This window comes from Eptesicus fuscus, chromosome 1, assembly GCF_027574615.1.
Source record: "Eptesicus fuscus isolate TK198812 chromosome 1, DD_ASM_mEF_20220401, whole genome shotgun sequence".
NCBI lineage: Eukaryota > Metazoa > Chordata > Mammalia > Chiroptera > Vespertilionidae > Eptesicus > Eptesicus fuscus.
In genome coordinates, this window is record NC_072473.1 from 12,441,761 (window position 1) to 12,460,982 (window position 19,222).

Below are 19,222 nucleotides of genomic sequence, written 5' to 3' on the forward strand. Positions count from 1 at the left end.
GCTAACTCTTAATTGTGAATATCTCAAAGATGTATTGTACTCAAAATCTTTCTTCATTTGAAAGTAAATTAAATGTTGTCTTTGCCTAATGTGCTCCTTTTTTGTTGATTTGTTTTAGATGTAATAAAGAGACCTTGTAAGAAGTACCAAAGAACTTCTAAATATTAGCATCTAAAAAAGTGAGAAATTTTATGGAAAACAAATACTATATTACTTGACTTTAATTTTCTTCAAAGCATTTCTCTCAGTTTTTTAAATAATGTCCTAAATAGTTTTATCATTATGAACAATTTATTTCACATTATTCAAAATCTTGTTTTAGGCTATTATAATTTTTGGAACCTTTCTTGGAATTTATGGAATCACAGTTTTTCTTTTTTCCTTTATAGATCACCGTTCGCTGCTGTCACAGACTATTCAGTCACAAGGAATAATGTCATACAGCTCTGCTTGGAACTGACAACAATTGTGCAACAGGTATTAGCTGACAAACTTTCCTTCTGTTAATTTATTAGCTCTTTAATATTCTATCAATGTGAAGTATTCCTATTTACCAAGAGTTAAGATATGGGTTTAGGAGTCTCTCATTAAAAAACAAGTGATTCTAAAGAAACCAAATATGTAATTATTCATTGGAAAATAATTCATATAGCCCAATAAACAAGGATTTTATTTACTGGAAGATGTAAAATTAAACTGAACCTCTAGAGGCACCATTATAATAAGATCGTAAGTCTGTTATTAGTTTCACACTTTTTCATGGGGTTGACTATATTGCCTTTCAGAAAATGAAATTGTCCCATTTGAATAACAATCTGAGACTTTTGCTCCGGGACACCATTATTTCCTTATTAGTACAATTATTAGTTTCACTTATATAGGCAAACATACAAACAAATGTACACAATAGCCTTTAACACTTACATGATCTACTTACATGACCTGATTTTTTACTTGGAATATTATCTATGTCAGGTATCTGCAAATCACATGCCTTCAGGAGTGCAGTAGCTAATATAAAAATATGCAAACCAAGCCTGGCATAAGATATGGAGAAATGGTAGAGAGGTAAATTGGCTACTATACAGTATATCCTACAAAAATTTATTTAAATCTAAAAACAAAAACACACTTGAGAGGTCTGAGGCCTGCAGCCACCACTCTGTGTAAGGCTGCTGTCAACCTCTTGCTGCTGTGGCAATGCTATCTATTTGTTAACCTATCCAATGATGCAGAAACGGGGCAAGCAAAGGATGAAATACAACAATACAAAGATTATTGGGGAAATTTGTGAATTAATTTATCCTTTGACTCCCTGTTCTTTATTACCAGGGGTTATTAAGAGTTTCTCTTATTGCCTGTATTTTCTCTAACAAATAACAAATTTTATTAATATAGATTTAAATGCTTCCGTATATTTTATGTTGTATTGTATAAATTTTATTTGTACCATTTCTCTGAAACTGCAGGTTTTAAGATGTCATTCAATACAAAAAGGATAGTAATTTTGTGACTTTTAATTCTGGAATACATCAGACATTGATCACGATTATATCATGGCAGTGAGAAGGTCGGCAACTCATTGCTGTGAGACATGCATGAAGATGGTGAACATGTTATGAGCTTTAAAGTACCCTAACAGTGTCACTACATGACTTCATACTTTGTATCAATAAATTTCCTTTCTGAAATTCAAAAATCTCAACTGTGTAATAGGAAAAAGAGTGGCATTTTAAAATAAGTTCAGCAAACCTTTTCTGTAAAAGGCCAGAGTAAGTATTTATGGCTTTGTAGGCTATTAGGTGTAGGCTATAAAGTGTAGGCTACCATGTCTGATGCAATCACTCAAATTTGCTGTTGTAATGCAAAAGCAGCTCTGTGTGTGTGTGTGTGTGTGTGTGTGTGTGTGTGTGTGTAAGCAGCTCTGTGTGTGTGTGTGTGTGTGTGTGTGTGTGTGTGTGTGTGTGTGTGTAAATGAATGGGGGGTGTGGCTATGTGCCTTTAAAACTTATTTCACAAAAATAGGCAAAATGATGCATTTGGCCCATGGCCCTTAGTTTGCTGACCTCAGTTTTAGGGCAGTGGTAGTCCAGTATGGTCTGCTAACAAGCAGCATTCTCATCACAAGGAAACTTGTTAGAAATTCAGATACTTTGGAAAGCAACCCAAAGTACTATGGGAGAGCCCAGGGAATTGCACGTTCACTAGTGTTATAGCTGACTCTGGTCTTCATACATTGTTCTAGTGCACAGGGGTAAAGGATAATAATATAACCTATAGGTAATTTTCCTTCTAGTTCTGTATAATCAGTGAAATTTCTTTAAAAATCTGCCTTCTAAAGGCATTAAAATTGACCAGAGATTTGCATTGTGAATAACAGATATTAGTTTCTTCCATTTTACTGTGAAAGACATTTCCTCCGATTTAAGGATACTTATTACACATTATTAGGATGATAATTGTTCATAGTCTCTTAATATTGGGTATGTGCTCAGCATTCTATATACAAACACTCATAATAATACAATATTGTTAACACTTACCTGCTACATAACAGTATCTGTGATAACTGTATTATATGTATTATTACAGCTTTTTATTTATACACTAGAGGCCCTGTGCACAGCCAGGGAGGAGCCCGAGCCCAGGCTGGGCACCATGCCACTCCCACTCAATACGGCTCACTGAGCCAGCCACTGGTAGCATTGCTGCGGAGACGGGAGAGGCTTGCTCTTCTGCAGTTGCACTCACCAGCCATGAGCCCAGCAGTCTGGTGCCAGTCAGCTGAGCAGCTCTCCTGCTGTGGGAGTGCACTGACCACCAGGGGGCAGCTCCTGCATTGAGCATCTTCCCCCTGGTGGTCAGTGAGCGTCATAGCTACCTGTCAGCAAGTTGCTTAGGCTTTTATATATATAGACTAGAAGCCCGTTGCACGAAGATTCGTGCAATAGACCTTCATTCACCTGGCTGCCTGCACCAGTTTTCCGCCAGCACTAGGGACCCAGGCCTTGACTCTGGCCACTGCCTTCCACCTTCTTTCAGGGTTGGGCTTGGCCCCGGGCGGCAGCAGCATGGGGCGGGCACTGCCCGCCCTGCGCCGCCAGCAGCAATGGGAGCGGCAGGATGCCCCAGCGCCTCCCGCCGGCCCCGGTTCCCGCGGCGATGGGGGGCGGGGCAGCGCGTGGGGGCCGCCATCTTTACTGGGTTAATTTGCATAGTGCCCTGATTGGCTGTGGGCATAGTGAAGGTACGGTCAATTAGTGTATTACTGTTTTATTAGGTAGGATGAGACCCAAGACAATTGAAATATCATGGAATTAAATGGGAGTGCCAAAGAATATTTATTTACAGCCATGGATACAGACAACAGTGGGGTGAAGTTCAGAGGAAGGGGGGTGAGGACTAGATGGAGGTGGGGAAAGGGGGAGGAAATGGGGACATCTATAATAGTGTCAACAGTAAAAATGTTTATTTTTTCAACATTTCATACCTGAGAATCTCATACTTGTCAGTTCTATGAGAATGCAATCCGTTTCATGTCAAACTTCCAAAATAACTTCATTTCCAAGCATAATTATGACAGAAAGTGGGTGTTTTCCTCATGTCTCTTCCAAACATCTGGATCTGATTGGCTAGTTTTAGGTTTACTTTTAAATAATTGGCTAACTCTTTGTTACCTTATATACCAAGAGTGCAAATTGAAATGGCAACTATGATAACCAAAGTACTCATATGAATATATGCATATCCTATAGACACAGTCAATAGTGTGGTGAAGGCCTGGAGGTGTGATGGGTGCAGAATGGAGGGGGTCAATAGGGAAAAGAAAAGGGGCATCTGTAATAACTTTCAATAATATAAATAAATTTTTTAAATAAAAAAGAAATAATAAATGGCAATGAAGATTATTTCTCAAAAATCTTAAGAAGAGTACTCAAGTGTATTCATTTTCATTTAATTCATACATATCTAACGTTTTCCCATATCAAGAGGGCTTAAACAATATTACCGGATGGAAAATTTACCTCTCTTTTAACTTTTATTTATAGACTGAGGTCAGAAATGGAATTAACCAATGTCACTCCAAGTCAATAAAAAGTTTTTAAAAATAAGAAATGGAGTTTTTTTACATTTAAAACTCACAGATTCCAGAACAGACCTTTGTCACTCTCACCTTCAGAAGTTACATTGAGATTAATAGCTGAAATGATTATCAGTGAGTTAAGATTTCCTGTAGAGAAACGTGCATTGGTGGAAGTGCAGTTTGTGTCAGATATGACTAACCCACCCATTTCGGTATTTTAAAAACCTACCATAAAAGCAACAAGTGATTCAGTTTTTATTTGTCTCCAGAATGTATGAACATATATTGGCAATTACTTCATGGAAAACATATGCCATTCTGCTATTTCCACAGAGGTTTGTGAGTGCTCTCAACAGGACCTTTTAATTGCTGCACTATTTGGCTTAACCTTATCTTCAAGGCATAATGGGTTTAATTTTTCCTATTTACAGGACAGGAACCATTGGATAGAATAGAAAGATGATTTTAGAGATTGAACTTTTAAGTACATTCCTTCTTGACAAAACTTTAAATTACTTCATTTAATTAAAATACACCAAATATACTCAGGATGTAGAAGGACCTCTGTATCCTCCACCCACTAAATACTCTGTTGCGAAGAGGATGCCTTGACATTCTTAGTTCATTTTGCTCTAACATTCGCTATTTCTGGTTTTTTAAAGTTTAGTAGCTCATAATATTTATCACAGTTCCTTCTATTTCATTCTCATTTTTCCATCACATGTCCTGTTTCACGTGTCACCTTTAAGATGCTTCAAATAAAAACCTCTATACATGGGTGTTCTTGGTTCTTGTCTTGCTCACTCCATCCCAACTTCTACCTGACTTGGTATATTAATTCATCTACTTTAACTAGGTCTTTCTAGTTGTACCTTAAACGGATATTAAATGAAGTTTCTCTTAGTAAAGTGTGTCTTCATTATATCCTGATTTAATCTACTATAGCATTGATCACTTTCAGACTATTTAAAACCCAACTCCAATTTTATCACTTCTAGCAATTTTCTACTAATTTCCAATTTGATTGCAAACTTCTCTCTTGGGCTCCAATTATGGTCCTAACATAATTTCAGTTTTATTTTTCATTTCTCCATGTATCTCAATTGTACACTAGCTCATGTCAATGACTTATTGTTCATAAAATAGATTTTGCATTTTCATCATTTTACGTTGTAGGACCTCCTCAGAACATGCCCAATGTGGTGTGTGTGTTTTTTTATCTCTTCCTGTTAAAATTATGTCCCATCTTTAAAGGCCTCTAGGAAATGCATCTCATGCATGAAACTTTTACACAACTGTTTGTACCTTCCCCCTACTTGGACCATTTGTATTTACTGTAATTATTGACATGATTGGGATTAAATTAAATACACCACCTTTTCCTTTGTCTTCTGTTTCCCCTATGTTCTTGTTTTTTTTTTCTTTATACTTTTACATTATTTTTATGATTCTATTTTGTCCCTTTTGTTGACTTATTAGCTATAATTCTTTGGGCAGAGGCAGAAATCACTTAACTTACTTTACATAGCATTTCACATCTCGTCTATAGCAGTTATATTCTGCTGTGAATAATAATGATCTGACTTCCCTTAGATTATGAACTCCTTGAAAATAGCAACAATGTCTTGCTCATTTTCATATATAGTAGGTTCTCAATACAAACTTGTTAATATAAATTGACCTGAGTCTCAATTATCCCCTGTGGTTAGCACATGTTGTTTGTACTCTTCCAAGAAATATTTGGAATTAAATGCTTGAATTGTTTATTCATTTTTATTTCATCTCCAGTGTAAAAGCTACAGTTCTACCTCTGGTGTTCATGTAAGGAACCCCAGTGATATCTAGAGATATTACTTTACATCTCAGTTTGTTCATTAGTTAAAATGAGAGTTTTGATCTTCATAAGCACTTTCCAATGCTAGAATGAAGTGAACAAAACATCTGAAACACTATGCAAATATATAATGCCAACAAAGCATATCTTTTAGAGGAAACTTAAATATAGGCATGATATATTAATGTTTGTAAATCATTTCTTAAATAATCTGTTATTTTTCTACTGTTATATGGTGTCCTGTCTTTGGTACCAAGTTTTTCTGGGCTCTATGGTCTGTTGCTTCCTATCAATAGGAAAGAGGATATGCATGTATGAGGGACAAGAGGTATATGGGAAATCTTGGTACTTTATTAATTTTGATGTGAAACTAAAAGTTCTCCAAAAATGAAGTCTATTAAATTTTTGAAATGAAAAAAATATATAAGAATGATGATGATTGATAAATAATGAAATATAATAGTTGTGTTTGTTTCTTGATAATGAAACTATGGATAATTTCCTTTTATTTAGACTCTATTTTGTATTTTCCAAACTTTCTAAAATGAATTTGAGTTATCAGAAAAAAAATGAGTGTTATGTATATTGAAGAAATACTACTTTGATAAAACAGCACAGCATAGACAAATACTGTATTTTAAAATAAATTGTGTAGTTGACAGTCAATGCCCATCTGATTGTCTCGTTCAGCCATTACACACACACTAACTACTGCATTATCTGAATTATATGCAGTATCTGAAGATGGGAATTAAACTTAAGTTGCCAGCAAAAGAGGCCAATTTGAATTAGCAAAGTGTAGATATCTAGGGCATGCATTTATTACCAGGCTTTCAAGAAATCTCATCTGAACAGTTATGATAGTTATGCTTTGAAATATGTTGTACTTCAAATTATTCTTCACTCAACTTTAATTATTTTATTCCCTTTGCAGCAAGATGAGATGATCAATATCTAAAAATAAACTGTCACAAATAGCATTTTTCCAATCTTAACTCAGAAGGGGGTGGTACTGTGAAATAAGTGGAAAGTGCTTCTTGATATTGGCTACTTAGATCTAAAGTAATGCTAGTGTTAAAGGGGAAAGATAATGTAAATTTATTTTAACAAAGTCTGTTTGGAAAAACCCTGATAAATATTTAATCTCCTCTGTTTTACTTATTTCCAGTTGTGATGGGTTTAGATAGTTATACTTGAAGTCTTTTAAAGTGATCCCCCCTAACACCTTCCTCCCCATATAAGATTGTGTATAATAATGCATTTGAGAAAAAAATTGGAAACTGGTTTTAAAATCTTTAAAGGAAAGAATTCTACCAAAGAACTGAAGCTTCATTTAGAGTACTGTCAGCAACTTCATCAGAAAAATGAGACAGGTACCCACGCATTTCCTGTCAGCATTGAAATAATTGCCAAGATGCCTACCCTAATGGGTATTAGCTTCACCTGAAAGTATTCCGTCTGTACCATTTTTATATTTTCCACTTCAAACACAAAAGTGATTAATTATATTGTCACCAGTTAAGATACGGGCACAAAAGTATGGTTTTCAGGGTGAAACTTTGGTAAAACTTAGAACACTTGGAGCAAGGGAAAGAGGGTGTGGATAGAGTATTAAAAGACTTTAGTCTTAGCCCTCTTGCTTCATGATTATTTGACCTTGAACAAACCATGTAATTGCCTGTGCCATCTACAAACATAATTCTATACATTATTGGAGAATAAAATCAGAATTATTTCAGAAGTTCACAAATGTAAAGAGGAGACCTATCCAGTTTGACTCAGTAGATAGAGCATCGGCCTGTGGACTGAAGGGTCCCGGGTTCAATTCTGGTCAAGGGTACTTACCTCAGTTGCAGGCTTAATCCCCAGCTCTTGTCGGGGTGCATGTGGGAGGCAACCAATCAATGTGTCTCTCTCACATAGATGTTTCTCTGTCTCTCCCTCTCCCTTCTACTCTCTCTTAAAATAAATCAATGGGAAATATCCTCTGGTGAGGATTTTTTTTTAATGTGAAGAGGAAAATAAAAAAGAAAGTAATATTCTTTATAAAATGAGAGAAATAGAGACTAGGCAAAATAAATTAGAATAGCAACTTTGTTCTAAATGATAGATGTACACATTATTTTTCTCTTTGTATTTGGTGTTAATTTTCTTCAGCTGCATATACAGTGAAATCTGAATCACATGCTGAGAGAAAAATGTCAACTTGTGAAACATGTAAAATCAGACTCGAAATGTTAAATACAGAGTGAAAAAAACCTCCCTTTTAAAATTCAAGTTCTGACAATATAATTTTACCTGAAAGAGTCTCCTCTAAATTGTATGAATGAAAATTTCTGTTTCCTTATGGGTTTGCTCATTTTTCAACCCTGTATATACATTTTTGCATATCACTGGTTTTCTGAATAGTGTTCAAAACACATTACTTTCCCTTACTATTTCCAGCTGAAAGTCAGCGGGAGGAGGGGGGGAAGATCAGTAGTCTCCTCAGATAAGATTTTGTAAAATAACTTCTGAGAAAAAATGCAAAGAAAAAAGAAATCCTAGAGACATTTCCAAAACATCAATCTATTTTAAGTCTGTAATTTTTGCCTACTGCATAGTCAACACTTTGCTTCCCCACAATCTAAAATTTGAAGAAATAGCATTTGCTGTTCAAAAAATCGTAACTGAGAGAATTATCACCAAGAAATTAAAGTTAATTTCGATGTTGAAAGGTAGTTTATGGTCCTGGTTTATTGTATGCATCAGTATGAAGGTTTGTATGCAGCCCATTCTAGACTCCCCTAATTATTTTCTACTGTTAAATTATAAAAGTAAGACCACCTGTTTTATTGGAAAATTTATTAGAGTAATGAAAAGAAAAAAGAAACTTGCTTATAATTCTTCCACCCAAAGAAAAACCCTGATATCATTTTGCCTATTTTATTTCAGCCTATTTTCATGTATATACACATATGTATTTTGAATATGGTAATTTTCATTATTATTCCATAGTCTTTAAAAATTTTACTGCTGTGAATATTGTGATTGTTCTTGCTGTTAACCTGGCATTTTGTGGTTGTTTAGTAAATGGCAAGTTTAATTAACTTATATAGCAAAAATGCCTTTGGAAACTAAACTCAGTTTTTTACTCCACAAAAAAAATTTAAAGGAGTGATACTCCGCTTACTTTTGGTAGTTAGTGGCAATGAAGATTAATGTATTTCTAGAATGACTTACTTTTTAAAAGGGGTTTTGGTTGAATTTTGGGTGTTCTTTAGATTTTAATGCAAATGGATGATTGTGCTGCATGTTCTGGAAGATATTTTGAAATGTTCATGTTTAAATGTAATGCAGACATTTATTTTGATTACCTATTAACTTGCTGTCCCTATTTACATATTCACATAACCTAGAGTTGAAAATGGAGAACTCAAAATATGTAAAAGCAAAAGGCCAGTACATAATAGTTAGTCATACAAAATGTGTGTTCTAAAAGGGATATTAAGATTCAAATGGTAGTTAAATATATGTAAAGTTCTAAAATATACATATAAATATACTAGGGTAGGCAGAACACATATTTTATGGTTCGTGTAATATTAAAACATAAAAGCCCAGCCAAGATAGTCTCTGATTCATCTGAAACACAATTTTTAAATACTATTTTTTTCTATATTCTGAGAATTAGTGTTTAAACTTTCCTGAACCAGACATTCTAGGTGACCTGAAAATTGGCCTGGACTCTTGGGATTGAAACTGGGGCATTTCAGACCAAAAACCAGGACAAGCTTTATATGTACTTTTAAACAATATGAATGATATTACTTAGCATACCTGTTGAAGACAATATGAAAGGTGATACTGTTTTTCACTTTGTATTTAAACACACACACACTATGTGTGTGTGTGTGTGTGTGTGTGTGTGTGTGTGTGTGTGTATATATATATATATATATATGTGGCTCAGATACTTAATCCTTTGTTTTCTTCAGCTCTTTTAGTTGATCATGCAGAAGCAAAACCAATATATTTTAAAACTTTTCTATATAATCTTAATATGGTAAATCAGAAATTAGATATCAACTATTAGGCATAGTACCCAGATAACATGAACACTTTTTTCTGAAGACAAATATAAAACAAAAATATGTAGAATTTGCAAAGCTGACATTATGTTATATGTGTATGCCTATGTTTCTCCAAAGGCCTAGCATATAGCATTATAATCAGAATAGATATAAACATACACAGAGAGAAATTCTCATTCTTGATATAAAAGATACTAAAATGATTATTGGTAGCTGCCAATTTTATGAAGGCTCAAAATGAAAAGGAAAATAAGAATGATGAAATTATTGCATGCTAATTAAGATTTTAGAAAAGCACTATTTTAACATTGAGATATAATAATATATTATTTTTCCAGTTTTCTGTCACTGGCCTGACTTATGAACAAAAACTAAAAATTTTACTGTATATTATATGAAAATGCTGAAATATATTATTTTCATAGGTTTATTCTTTTACAAACCTAGACTATATTGTATGTTATCTGAGCATCCTGCCAAAACACTTTAAAAGATATAGATAGCATTACCATTAGTAGTAAGAGAAGAACTAGATGTGTGGCATACTGTACAGTACTAACCGAAATGTTTATTTAGCCCAGTCAGTGTTGCTCAGTGGTTGAGCATTGACCCATGAACCAAAAGGTTATGGGTTTGATTCCTGGTTCGGGTTGCAGGCCTGATCCCCAGTAGGGGAGTGTGCAGGAGGCAGCTGGTGGATGTTTCTCTCTTTTTTTTTTTTTTACATTTTTTTCTTTATTGATTAAGGTATTACATATGTGTCCTTATCCCCCCATTGCCCTCCCACCCACCCCCACTCATGCCCTCACCCCCCTGTTGTCTGTGTCCATTGGTTAGGCTTATATGCATGCATAGAAGTCCTTTGGTTGATCTCACCCCCTTACCCCCACCCTCCCCTACCTTCCCTCTGAGGTTTAACAGTCTGATCGATGCTTCTCTGTCTCTGGATCTATTTTTGATCATCAGTTTATGAAGTTTCTATCTCTATCCCTTCCTCTCTCTAAAAATCAATAAAAATATATTTTTTAAAGTTTATCTAGCAAATGGCAGGATAGTATTGCTCAGACATCTGTTTTGTTCAGTATATGCATTTTAAATTTATGTAATATTTTATATAAATATACAAAAGAATGCATGTTATGAAGCATGATAATACTCATGAATCTGCCATCTAATTTAATAACAAAACATTATGAATATTGTTTTACTCACAGTTGGGTTCCTCCTCCATCTCGCCACCCTGCCTCTTTGTAGGGGGTTCATTATTTCTTTTTGTTGTTGTTATTAAAATAGTTTCATATACTTGTTCAAACATCTTATTTAATTATACTTGTCCTTGAAATTAGTATGAATAGTGTCATTCTGCATACATTTTTCACTTGATATAGTGGTTTCACTTGACATAGCAGTGCATGGAGCAGACACCTGCCTTCACCAAGTCTCCAGCAGCATATAGTTTCTTAAATGGATTGGTCTTACTTTTGGTTCTGTTCTTTACAAAAGAAAAAGTACAGTATATTGGAAATGGTAGCATATCAGGGACTCTTTTGAAATTTATTTTAGCACCCCAAGAGTTAACAATCAAATGGCAGGATTTGAATTCATGTTTTGTGCAGTTCACCTTTCAAGAGTTTTTTTAAATTTTCTCACAAAGACCCTAAAAAGATAGAAGAACTTATACATTATTGCTATATTACCTATATGGAAACAGATGTAGAAAGCTGGGTTAGGTGATTGTTAACTCTTAGGGTGCTAAAATAAATTTCGAAAGAGTCCCTGATATGCTACCATTTCCAATATACTATACTTTTTCTTTTGTAAAGAATTGAACCAGAAGTAAGACCAATCCATTTCAGAAACTATAAGCTGTTGGAGACTTGGCGAAAGCAGGTATCTGCTCCATGCACTGCTATGTTTCCAGTGTCTGGAAAATATGAGTTAGTTGAAAGAACGAAATGACTCATTTTCCCCTTAAAAGTTCACTCAAAAAAAAGGTTATTGAATTTATTTTTTAGACCAATGGATTTTAGTGTAACATATTATGAAAAAGTTCTTATTTGGCATATGATTCCACACTGTAACTAACATTAAATAGACGTCCACTTCGCAAGTTTTAGCATAGTATTGTAAAGAATAGGCATAATTACCTGAAAAGCTCTTAGAATACGTTTTTTCCAGCAACATATCAGTGGGAGACCATGTTTCCTTCGTATACTTGAACCTAACAACATAATGCAGCAGTTTGAATGCAGAAGCAGTTATAAAAATCACCAGATTTTAAATTTAGCTGCTGTAACTCATTTTGATGCTGATGAAGACCTAAAAGAGAAGTAAACAGAAAATTCTCATTTTTCAAAGTTGATGACATCCAGGTATATCATGATTGTTACATATACAAAATTAGTCATTTAAACTTTAAGGCTGATTCTTCCTATTCCTTCTCCTATTAATTCTTGAAATTACAGGGATATGAGTTGGGGGAAATCAGTGGTGACAGTACCAGTCTCTGCTGTGAAACAGGTGAATTGTGGAGGGGAGGAGAAAGAAATCACGGTAGAGAACGAGAAGACCAGAGGCTCAGAGGGGAGGGGACTGGTTTTGGAGCTTGAAAAGGTTTCCATTATGATGGCCAGTGGCTTGGTTGGTTAGACCATCATCCTGTACACCAAAAAGTTCATGGATTTGATCCCCTGTTGGGGTGTGTATGGGAGGCAACCCATCTATGTTTCTCACATCAATGTTTCTTTCTCTCTCTCTATTTCTCACTTTCCCTTTTCTCTAAAATCAATAAAAACATATCCTTGGGTAAGGATTTTAAAAAAGAGGTTCTCATTATTGTCCAATCTGCTTCCCACCCTCCCCAAATAAATCCATGTATTCATTTCTGAGAATCATTTAGAATGCTTTTGTTGTAGCTTAAAATTTTTCAATTTTGATCTACCAAATTGGAATCCTGAGCCATAAAGTAATTTAGAATATGGTGCTATAGAACTACACAGTACCAGAGTGGGAATTATCAAAGTACATAAGGAATCAAAAGGTTTGATTAGGGTATCTTTTTTAGTTCTTGTTCTATAAATATATTCTTATATATCTTGCTCCCATTTAAGTGCTATCCCCAAAGTCTTTACTGCCTTTTTAAATGTCTAGCCTAGTGTTTTCAGCAGTTATTAATACCATAACTATTGATTTCCTATTTAATATATCACTGTTTTCCACAGCCCTCCTCACCCCACTCAATACCACACTAGGCTTCCAGTTTCTTCTCCTTTAAACTATCTACATTGTCTCCCTAAAAGGATTGTGAACTGCCTTGTAGAATGGAAACATATTTTGCTCTGGGCTATTCTGTTTACCTTTGTAACCCCTCCCTCAAACCATATCATCTGGATTAACTTTATTACTTATGACATTTTAAATAATTAGCAAAAAAGGGGCTGTATAAAGATTAATAAGCAGGAATAATATCATTATTTTGAGGTTGGCAAAGTGCTTTTACAACATATTATCAGATTTATTCCTCACAATAATCACGTGAATTAGGTAGACTCTCTGTCATTATCTCAATTTTGTGAGTAAATAGAATTTCAGAGAGGGAAAATGACATAATAAGTTGCATGGCCGGGACTTAAATGCAGGTGCTTTGATGTGGTTTGTCATATTTTTATGCTCATTGCTCCTCAAGTTTGGCTTCACATTAGAATCAAGTAAAGAGATTTTTAAAAACACTGATATCTGGGCCCCATCCAAGACCTATTAAATTAGATTCTCTGCCTTAGGGCTTGGAAAGAGTGTTTTTTAAATGATGCCTCAATTGATTCTATTATGGAGCCAAAGTTGATGACCACTGTGCTGTACTTATACTTTAATGATTTAGTATGACATGAGTGTGAGGTAGGAAGAAGATGTATGTGATCAAGGACAGTGTTTCCCAAACCATGATTCATCTGGGGAAGCTTGTTAAAAATACATATTCCCACCCTAACCTGTTTTCTCGGTTAGAGCATCGACCCTCGGACTGAAGGGTCGTTGCAGATTCAGCTTTGGTCAAGGGAGCATACCTAGGTGGCAGGATCAATCCCCAGTTCAGTCGATGTGTCTCTCTCACATTGATATTTCTCTTTCTCTGTCTCTCCCCTTCCCTTATACTTTCTCTAAAAAATCAATGGAAAAAAATATCCTTGGGTGAGGATTAACAAAACAAACAAACAAAAAATACATATTCCTCATATTCACCATAGGCTGAATGTTTAAGAATTGTGGATCAGGAGACTCAACTACTTATAAGTCATATCTCCTTCGTTTATAAAGAAGACTAAAATTGAGAATGTACAACTGTAGTTATCAGTTGTTTATAGTCCGTGCTATAAATGCATATCCAAGAGTATTAGACTTTTTCTTTGAAACATCAAATATATTATTAATAAAAATGGTCATTGGTCATTTGTAATAAGGGAAAAAAACAGCGCTAGAAACTACTAATGTGGTGTCAACAGACAGGGGCAGGAACTAGAGTTAGTAAAACAAGAAGGAATAATGATAATTTATAGTTTAACATTTATTATAACTCATATTATGCTTTATGTGTATTATATCATTAAATCAAAATATAGATTTTTTTATACCTACACTAGAGGCCCGGTGCATGAATTCGTGCACTGGTGGAGTCCGGCAATCGGGGATGGGGGGCAGGGGGGGGACCGCAGGTAGTTGGCCTGCTGGCCCCACCCCCTGGTTGAACTCCTGGTGGAACTCCTGGTCGATGGGACAATTTGCATATTAGCCTTTTATTATCAAGGATAAGATGACAAACCAAAGAAAATATAGAGTTACTAATTATAGGCACTAATTTTCTAAGGCACTTTTCCTCTGCTGACAAAGTAAGTTTTTAATAACACAGGCCCCTTGAGTTGGGTTAGGATGACTACAGATATCAGTTAGGTAATTCAGATGCACCCTTATACAAGTGAACTAATGGGTTGAAATTTTAATTAACAGAGGCATGTTGAAGAACCAGGCAGATATAAGTAATTAGGACAAATAAGCATAAATTATTCTTATAAAATGAGGCAAAATTATCTACAAATACAAGATGGGAAAAGACTAGATTTGCATCAATGTAGCAGAATGCAATCTGAGGTTGATTGTAAATTATAATGTGTGAGGAGTGATAAAGCACCTCTAAAAGGTAGAACTCATAATTCCTAGAATGAAGAGATACAGCATGTAAAATTCATGGAATAGTTATTGCATTAACCTCTGCATTGGTTAGGTCTTCATTTGCATGTGTGTTCTATTTTTTTCTGCTTTTATTTGGTATAGGATTGTATCAGTTAAGGTAAGTTATATTATGCTGCAGTAATAAAACAACCTGAAAATATTAGGGGCTTATAATAAAACTCAGGTTCAGTGCTCATGCTTCATGTTCATCCTGGGTTACTATAGCTCTACTCTATATACTCTTCACTTCAGAGCCCAGAACAGCCTCTTTTTTTATGTAGACTTCTGTCATGGCTATTATAATATTTTATTAAATACATTTATTTTTATGCTTCTGGCTTTCAGCATTTCAAAGTCTAAAGTTAGCTACTTACTTTAAATGAATGTGCTCCTTTCTGAAATGAAAATGGAATTAAAGGTGACCTCCCTTGCCATTTCCTAAGTGACACATCCTGAAATCACTTCCATTGAAATTTAATAGAGAACTCATTGCATCAGAAGACACCCATCCTGTTTAGAAAGGTGTTCATATTCTAAAGCAAGCAAGCATGTCCATCACATACTTAGTTCTCTTTTGTATGCTATCAGATACTAGGATTACATTGGGGGGAAAGGGGGGAATGTTCCAGAATAATCTTTTATTGAACACTGCTGGTCATCATGGCAGAGGTAAAAGAGCGTGGTGAATTATGCACTGCTTCTTAAAGTTTCTGCATAGAAATGAGACAGCACTTCTGCTCACATTTCATTGGACAACGTAAATCACATATCCATGGTAGATTTTAGTGGCTCAAGGAAGTTTACTTTTACCTTTAAAAAAGGAAGTATATATTTAGAAATCATAATAAAAGTTTGCCACAACCATTAATCCATTAAGAATGTTAAGGACAGCAATGTTTATTTGAATATAAGGAAAGAGGCAATCAAGTTAAATTATGTGGAAAATTTTAAATATAAAAAAAAAGCTTGGTAAAGATTAAGTTTGAAGAATCTCAATAGCATATTTATATGCATGTGTATGTGTCTCTTGGTATTTTAAGTATAACTTACTGGAATATGGACGGTAGGTTTGGTGGTAGTGGGGAAGACCTCTAGAATTTTTTCAGAGCCTAAAATTCTGCCTCATAATCACTCAGTATTACTACTAAGAACCCCTAAGTCAGTGATGGCGAACCTATGACACGCGTGTCACACTGACACGCGTAGCCATTTCTGATGACACGCGGCCGCATGCCGAGGATGAAACATTTGCTGCTCCTGAGGATGAAACATTTGCGACTAGAGTCTTGGAGTTAGTTTTTTCCTCAAAGTGACACACTACCCGAGTTATGCTCAGTTTTTTGGCGAAGTTTGACACACCAAGCTCAAAAGGTTGCCCATCACTGCCCTAAGTGGTACTGATTCTGTGTAATATTTCTTTTGAAGGTAGACCAAATTAAGCCTAGATTTAAGCTAGTACTTTTATTTGGACAATTAACTATTATCGTTTAAGTATCTTTTCATATAAATGGCACTTTTTAAATGTTGCAGTTACTGAGAAAAATTGTTCCATTTTTGTCCAAGAAAATACAATCTAAATAGATAAAAGGGACTAAGATATATGGGGTGAGGAATTTTTAACTACTACTTGAAATTTGCTTCAAATATACCATAATTTCTATTTATTGTATGGCAGCCAAGTGGATGATTTTGAATTGAAGAATTAATGTTTAGTTTACATTTTTATTTATAACGGGGCATGGTATTTATCTTTGTTTAAACTCTTTACTTGAATTTGTCACAAGGGAAAAATTGTCTCCCATCACTTAGACCCTATACGTTTTCTTTAAAAATTTGTTTTAAATGTGTTTTTATTTATTTTTAGAGAGGAAGGAAGAGGAATAGAGAGATAGAAACATTGATGAGAGAGAAACATCAACATCAATTGGCTGCCTCCTGCATACCCCCTACTGGGGATCGAGCCTGCAACCCTGACACGGGCACTGACCAGGAATCGAACTGGTGACCTTTTGGTTCATAGGTCGTGGCTCAACCACTGAACCACACCGGCTGCGCATAGGCTTTCTTTTTTAAATTTTATTTTTCAACACAGTTGACATTTCAATATTATTTTGTATTCGTTTCAGGTGTACAGCATAGTGGATAGACAATCATATGCTATACAGATTTTCTTTCCCTTGTAATATATTGGATGGTCATTATAATAAATACTGTGAATATCTGAAGAATAGCTAGAGAGGGCTTTTTGATTACAAAGAACCGTTAGTTTCGTTGTATGCATATAAAATTATTGATATCTTTTACATAATATGAATCTTCATACAGAGAAAGTTCCAATTATTTTGTTGAAAATATCTGCTGAGATCATATAGATTAGGTTTAAAAGAAAACTCACATTTAAAATTATTTTAAAACTGTGAAACTCAGTTTATTTTTGTACAAAATCAAAGTGTGAAGAAACTAAATGTACTATACTAATTTATTCAGAAATTAAAAGTTTGGTTTTAAAAAAAATATGGCTTTACCTAACCAATGGACACAGACAACAGGGTGGTGAGGGCATGAGTGGGGGGGGATGGGGGGTAATGGGGGAATAGGGACACATATGTAACACCTTAATAAAGAAATTTAAAAAAAAAAATAAAAAATATGGCTTTACAGGTTTCATTTTTATATCTCATCTGTAAGACCAATGTAAAATGTTTATTATGGAATGTGAAAATAGAGAGTTGAATAAAAAATCATAACTGATAAATTCAGATTATATTTATAGAGTGTATAGGGCACCTTGAGAAATTAAAGAGACAGTGCTGCTGAATATAGAGTTTCTTCTTTCCCAAAATATTGGCAGTCTAATGGGAGAGACTAAGACTAACAAATAGATAATGGATGGAAACATAAAATATGTACAGTTAGTTATCAGATGGGCCATTCAAAACCATTTAAGTCTTAACTCAAGACAGGCAGAATAAACAAATTTAGTTCATAATGGGGATTAGCTCACTGCATCTTTAGGTCGTTAAAACAAAGCTATTAAAGTACAGGGATCACAGTCTCACTCTAATGAGTTTTCTTGCCATTTGTACCTTGAATTGACATTTTTACTCTTTATCCCTTTTCACAGTTCAATTTTGAAAAGCCTCAGTGGTTTTGGATATGTTAGAGAGCCATTTGGATGTTGAAAAATCAATCAGCCTCTCTTCTGCCTGCACCCCACAAGTCTCTACGTACTAAAAGATTAGTTTCCACACCCATTCAACTATTGGGATATAAATCTTTAATTTTCAACTGAAAGACAAGTGATTAGAGCTAAATGAGTGCTTCAGTTTAGATGACTTTCTGGGGGAGAGCTGAAGTAGAATTCTGAACAGGGATGTGATGCAAGGTACAGAAAAATGTGAATATGTTCACAGACACAAAGACTACAGGTCTCTAAGGTCATGCCCACCCACATTCTCATCCAATTCTTTATTTATTGCTCATTTTGTTACAATTCATAACCTTATTTAACTTAATTAAAATCTTAAGCTTATTCTTTTTTTAAAAATGTGTGTGTGTTTCTTTTTAATTTCAGTAGATACCATGAGCCTTGCTCCTCTCATTCCCAAAACAGCCTGACCACTAACGAGTTTATGTTCATTGAGGCTGTCAAAATGGTGAAGGAATTGCCGAGGAAGTCTTTGTGGGGTGATTCTACTTCTAGCTTGTTAAACAATTGCATTTTTATTTCATATTCAAGAAGACTGCTGACGCCTATCTATTCACCATGGTTATTCTTCTTTGCACTCAGGATACTCAGACAGCTTTCAGTCTTTAATGAATATAAATTTAGTTTGGACTGATACCTTTTATCCATTGCAAATGTTTTCTCCCTGGCACTGTTTTCTCTATGCCCACAAAGCTATGTAGTAGGTGCTTTGAGTATCTTTTTGTGACTCTTTACTATCTATTATCCTTCCAGAGAGAACTGGTTTCATTGTACTGTGCTGCTACTATAGATGTCATAATATA

The 19,222-nt window shown here is 34.8% G+C and overlaps 1 protein-coding gene across 4 annotated transcripts in view; it reads left to right on the forward strand.

Moving 5' to 3' along the window:
• CNKSR2 (connector enhancer of kinase suppressor of Ras 2) overlaps positions 1–19,222 on the forward strand; it is a 245,805-nt gene that overhangs the window by 63,334 nt on the left and 163,249 nt on the right. For all 4 annotated transcript variants that reach the window (XM_008154569.3, XM_008154570.3, XM_028129718.2 and 1 more), the window contains exon 4: positions 390–477. In XM_008154569.3, the coding sequence (XP_008152791.1) occupies positions 390–477 (88 nt within the window). The remainder of the gene's footprint in view (positions 1–389; positions 478–19,222) is intronic.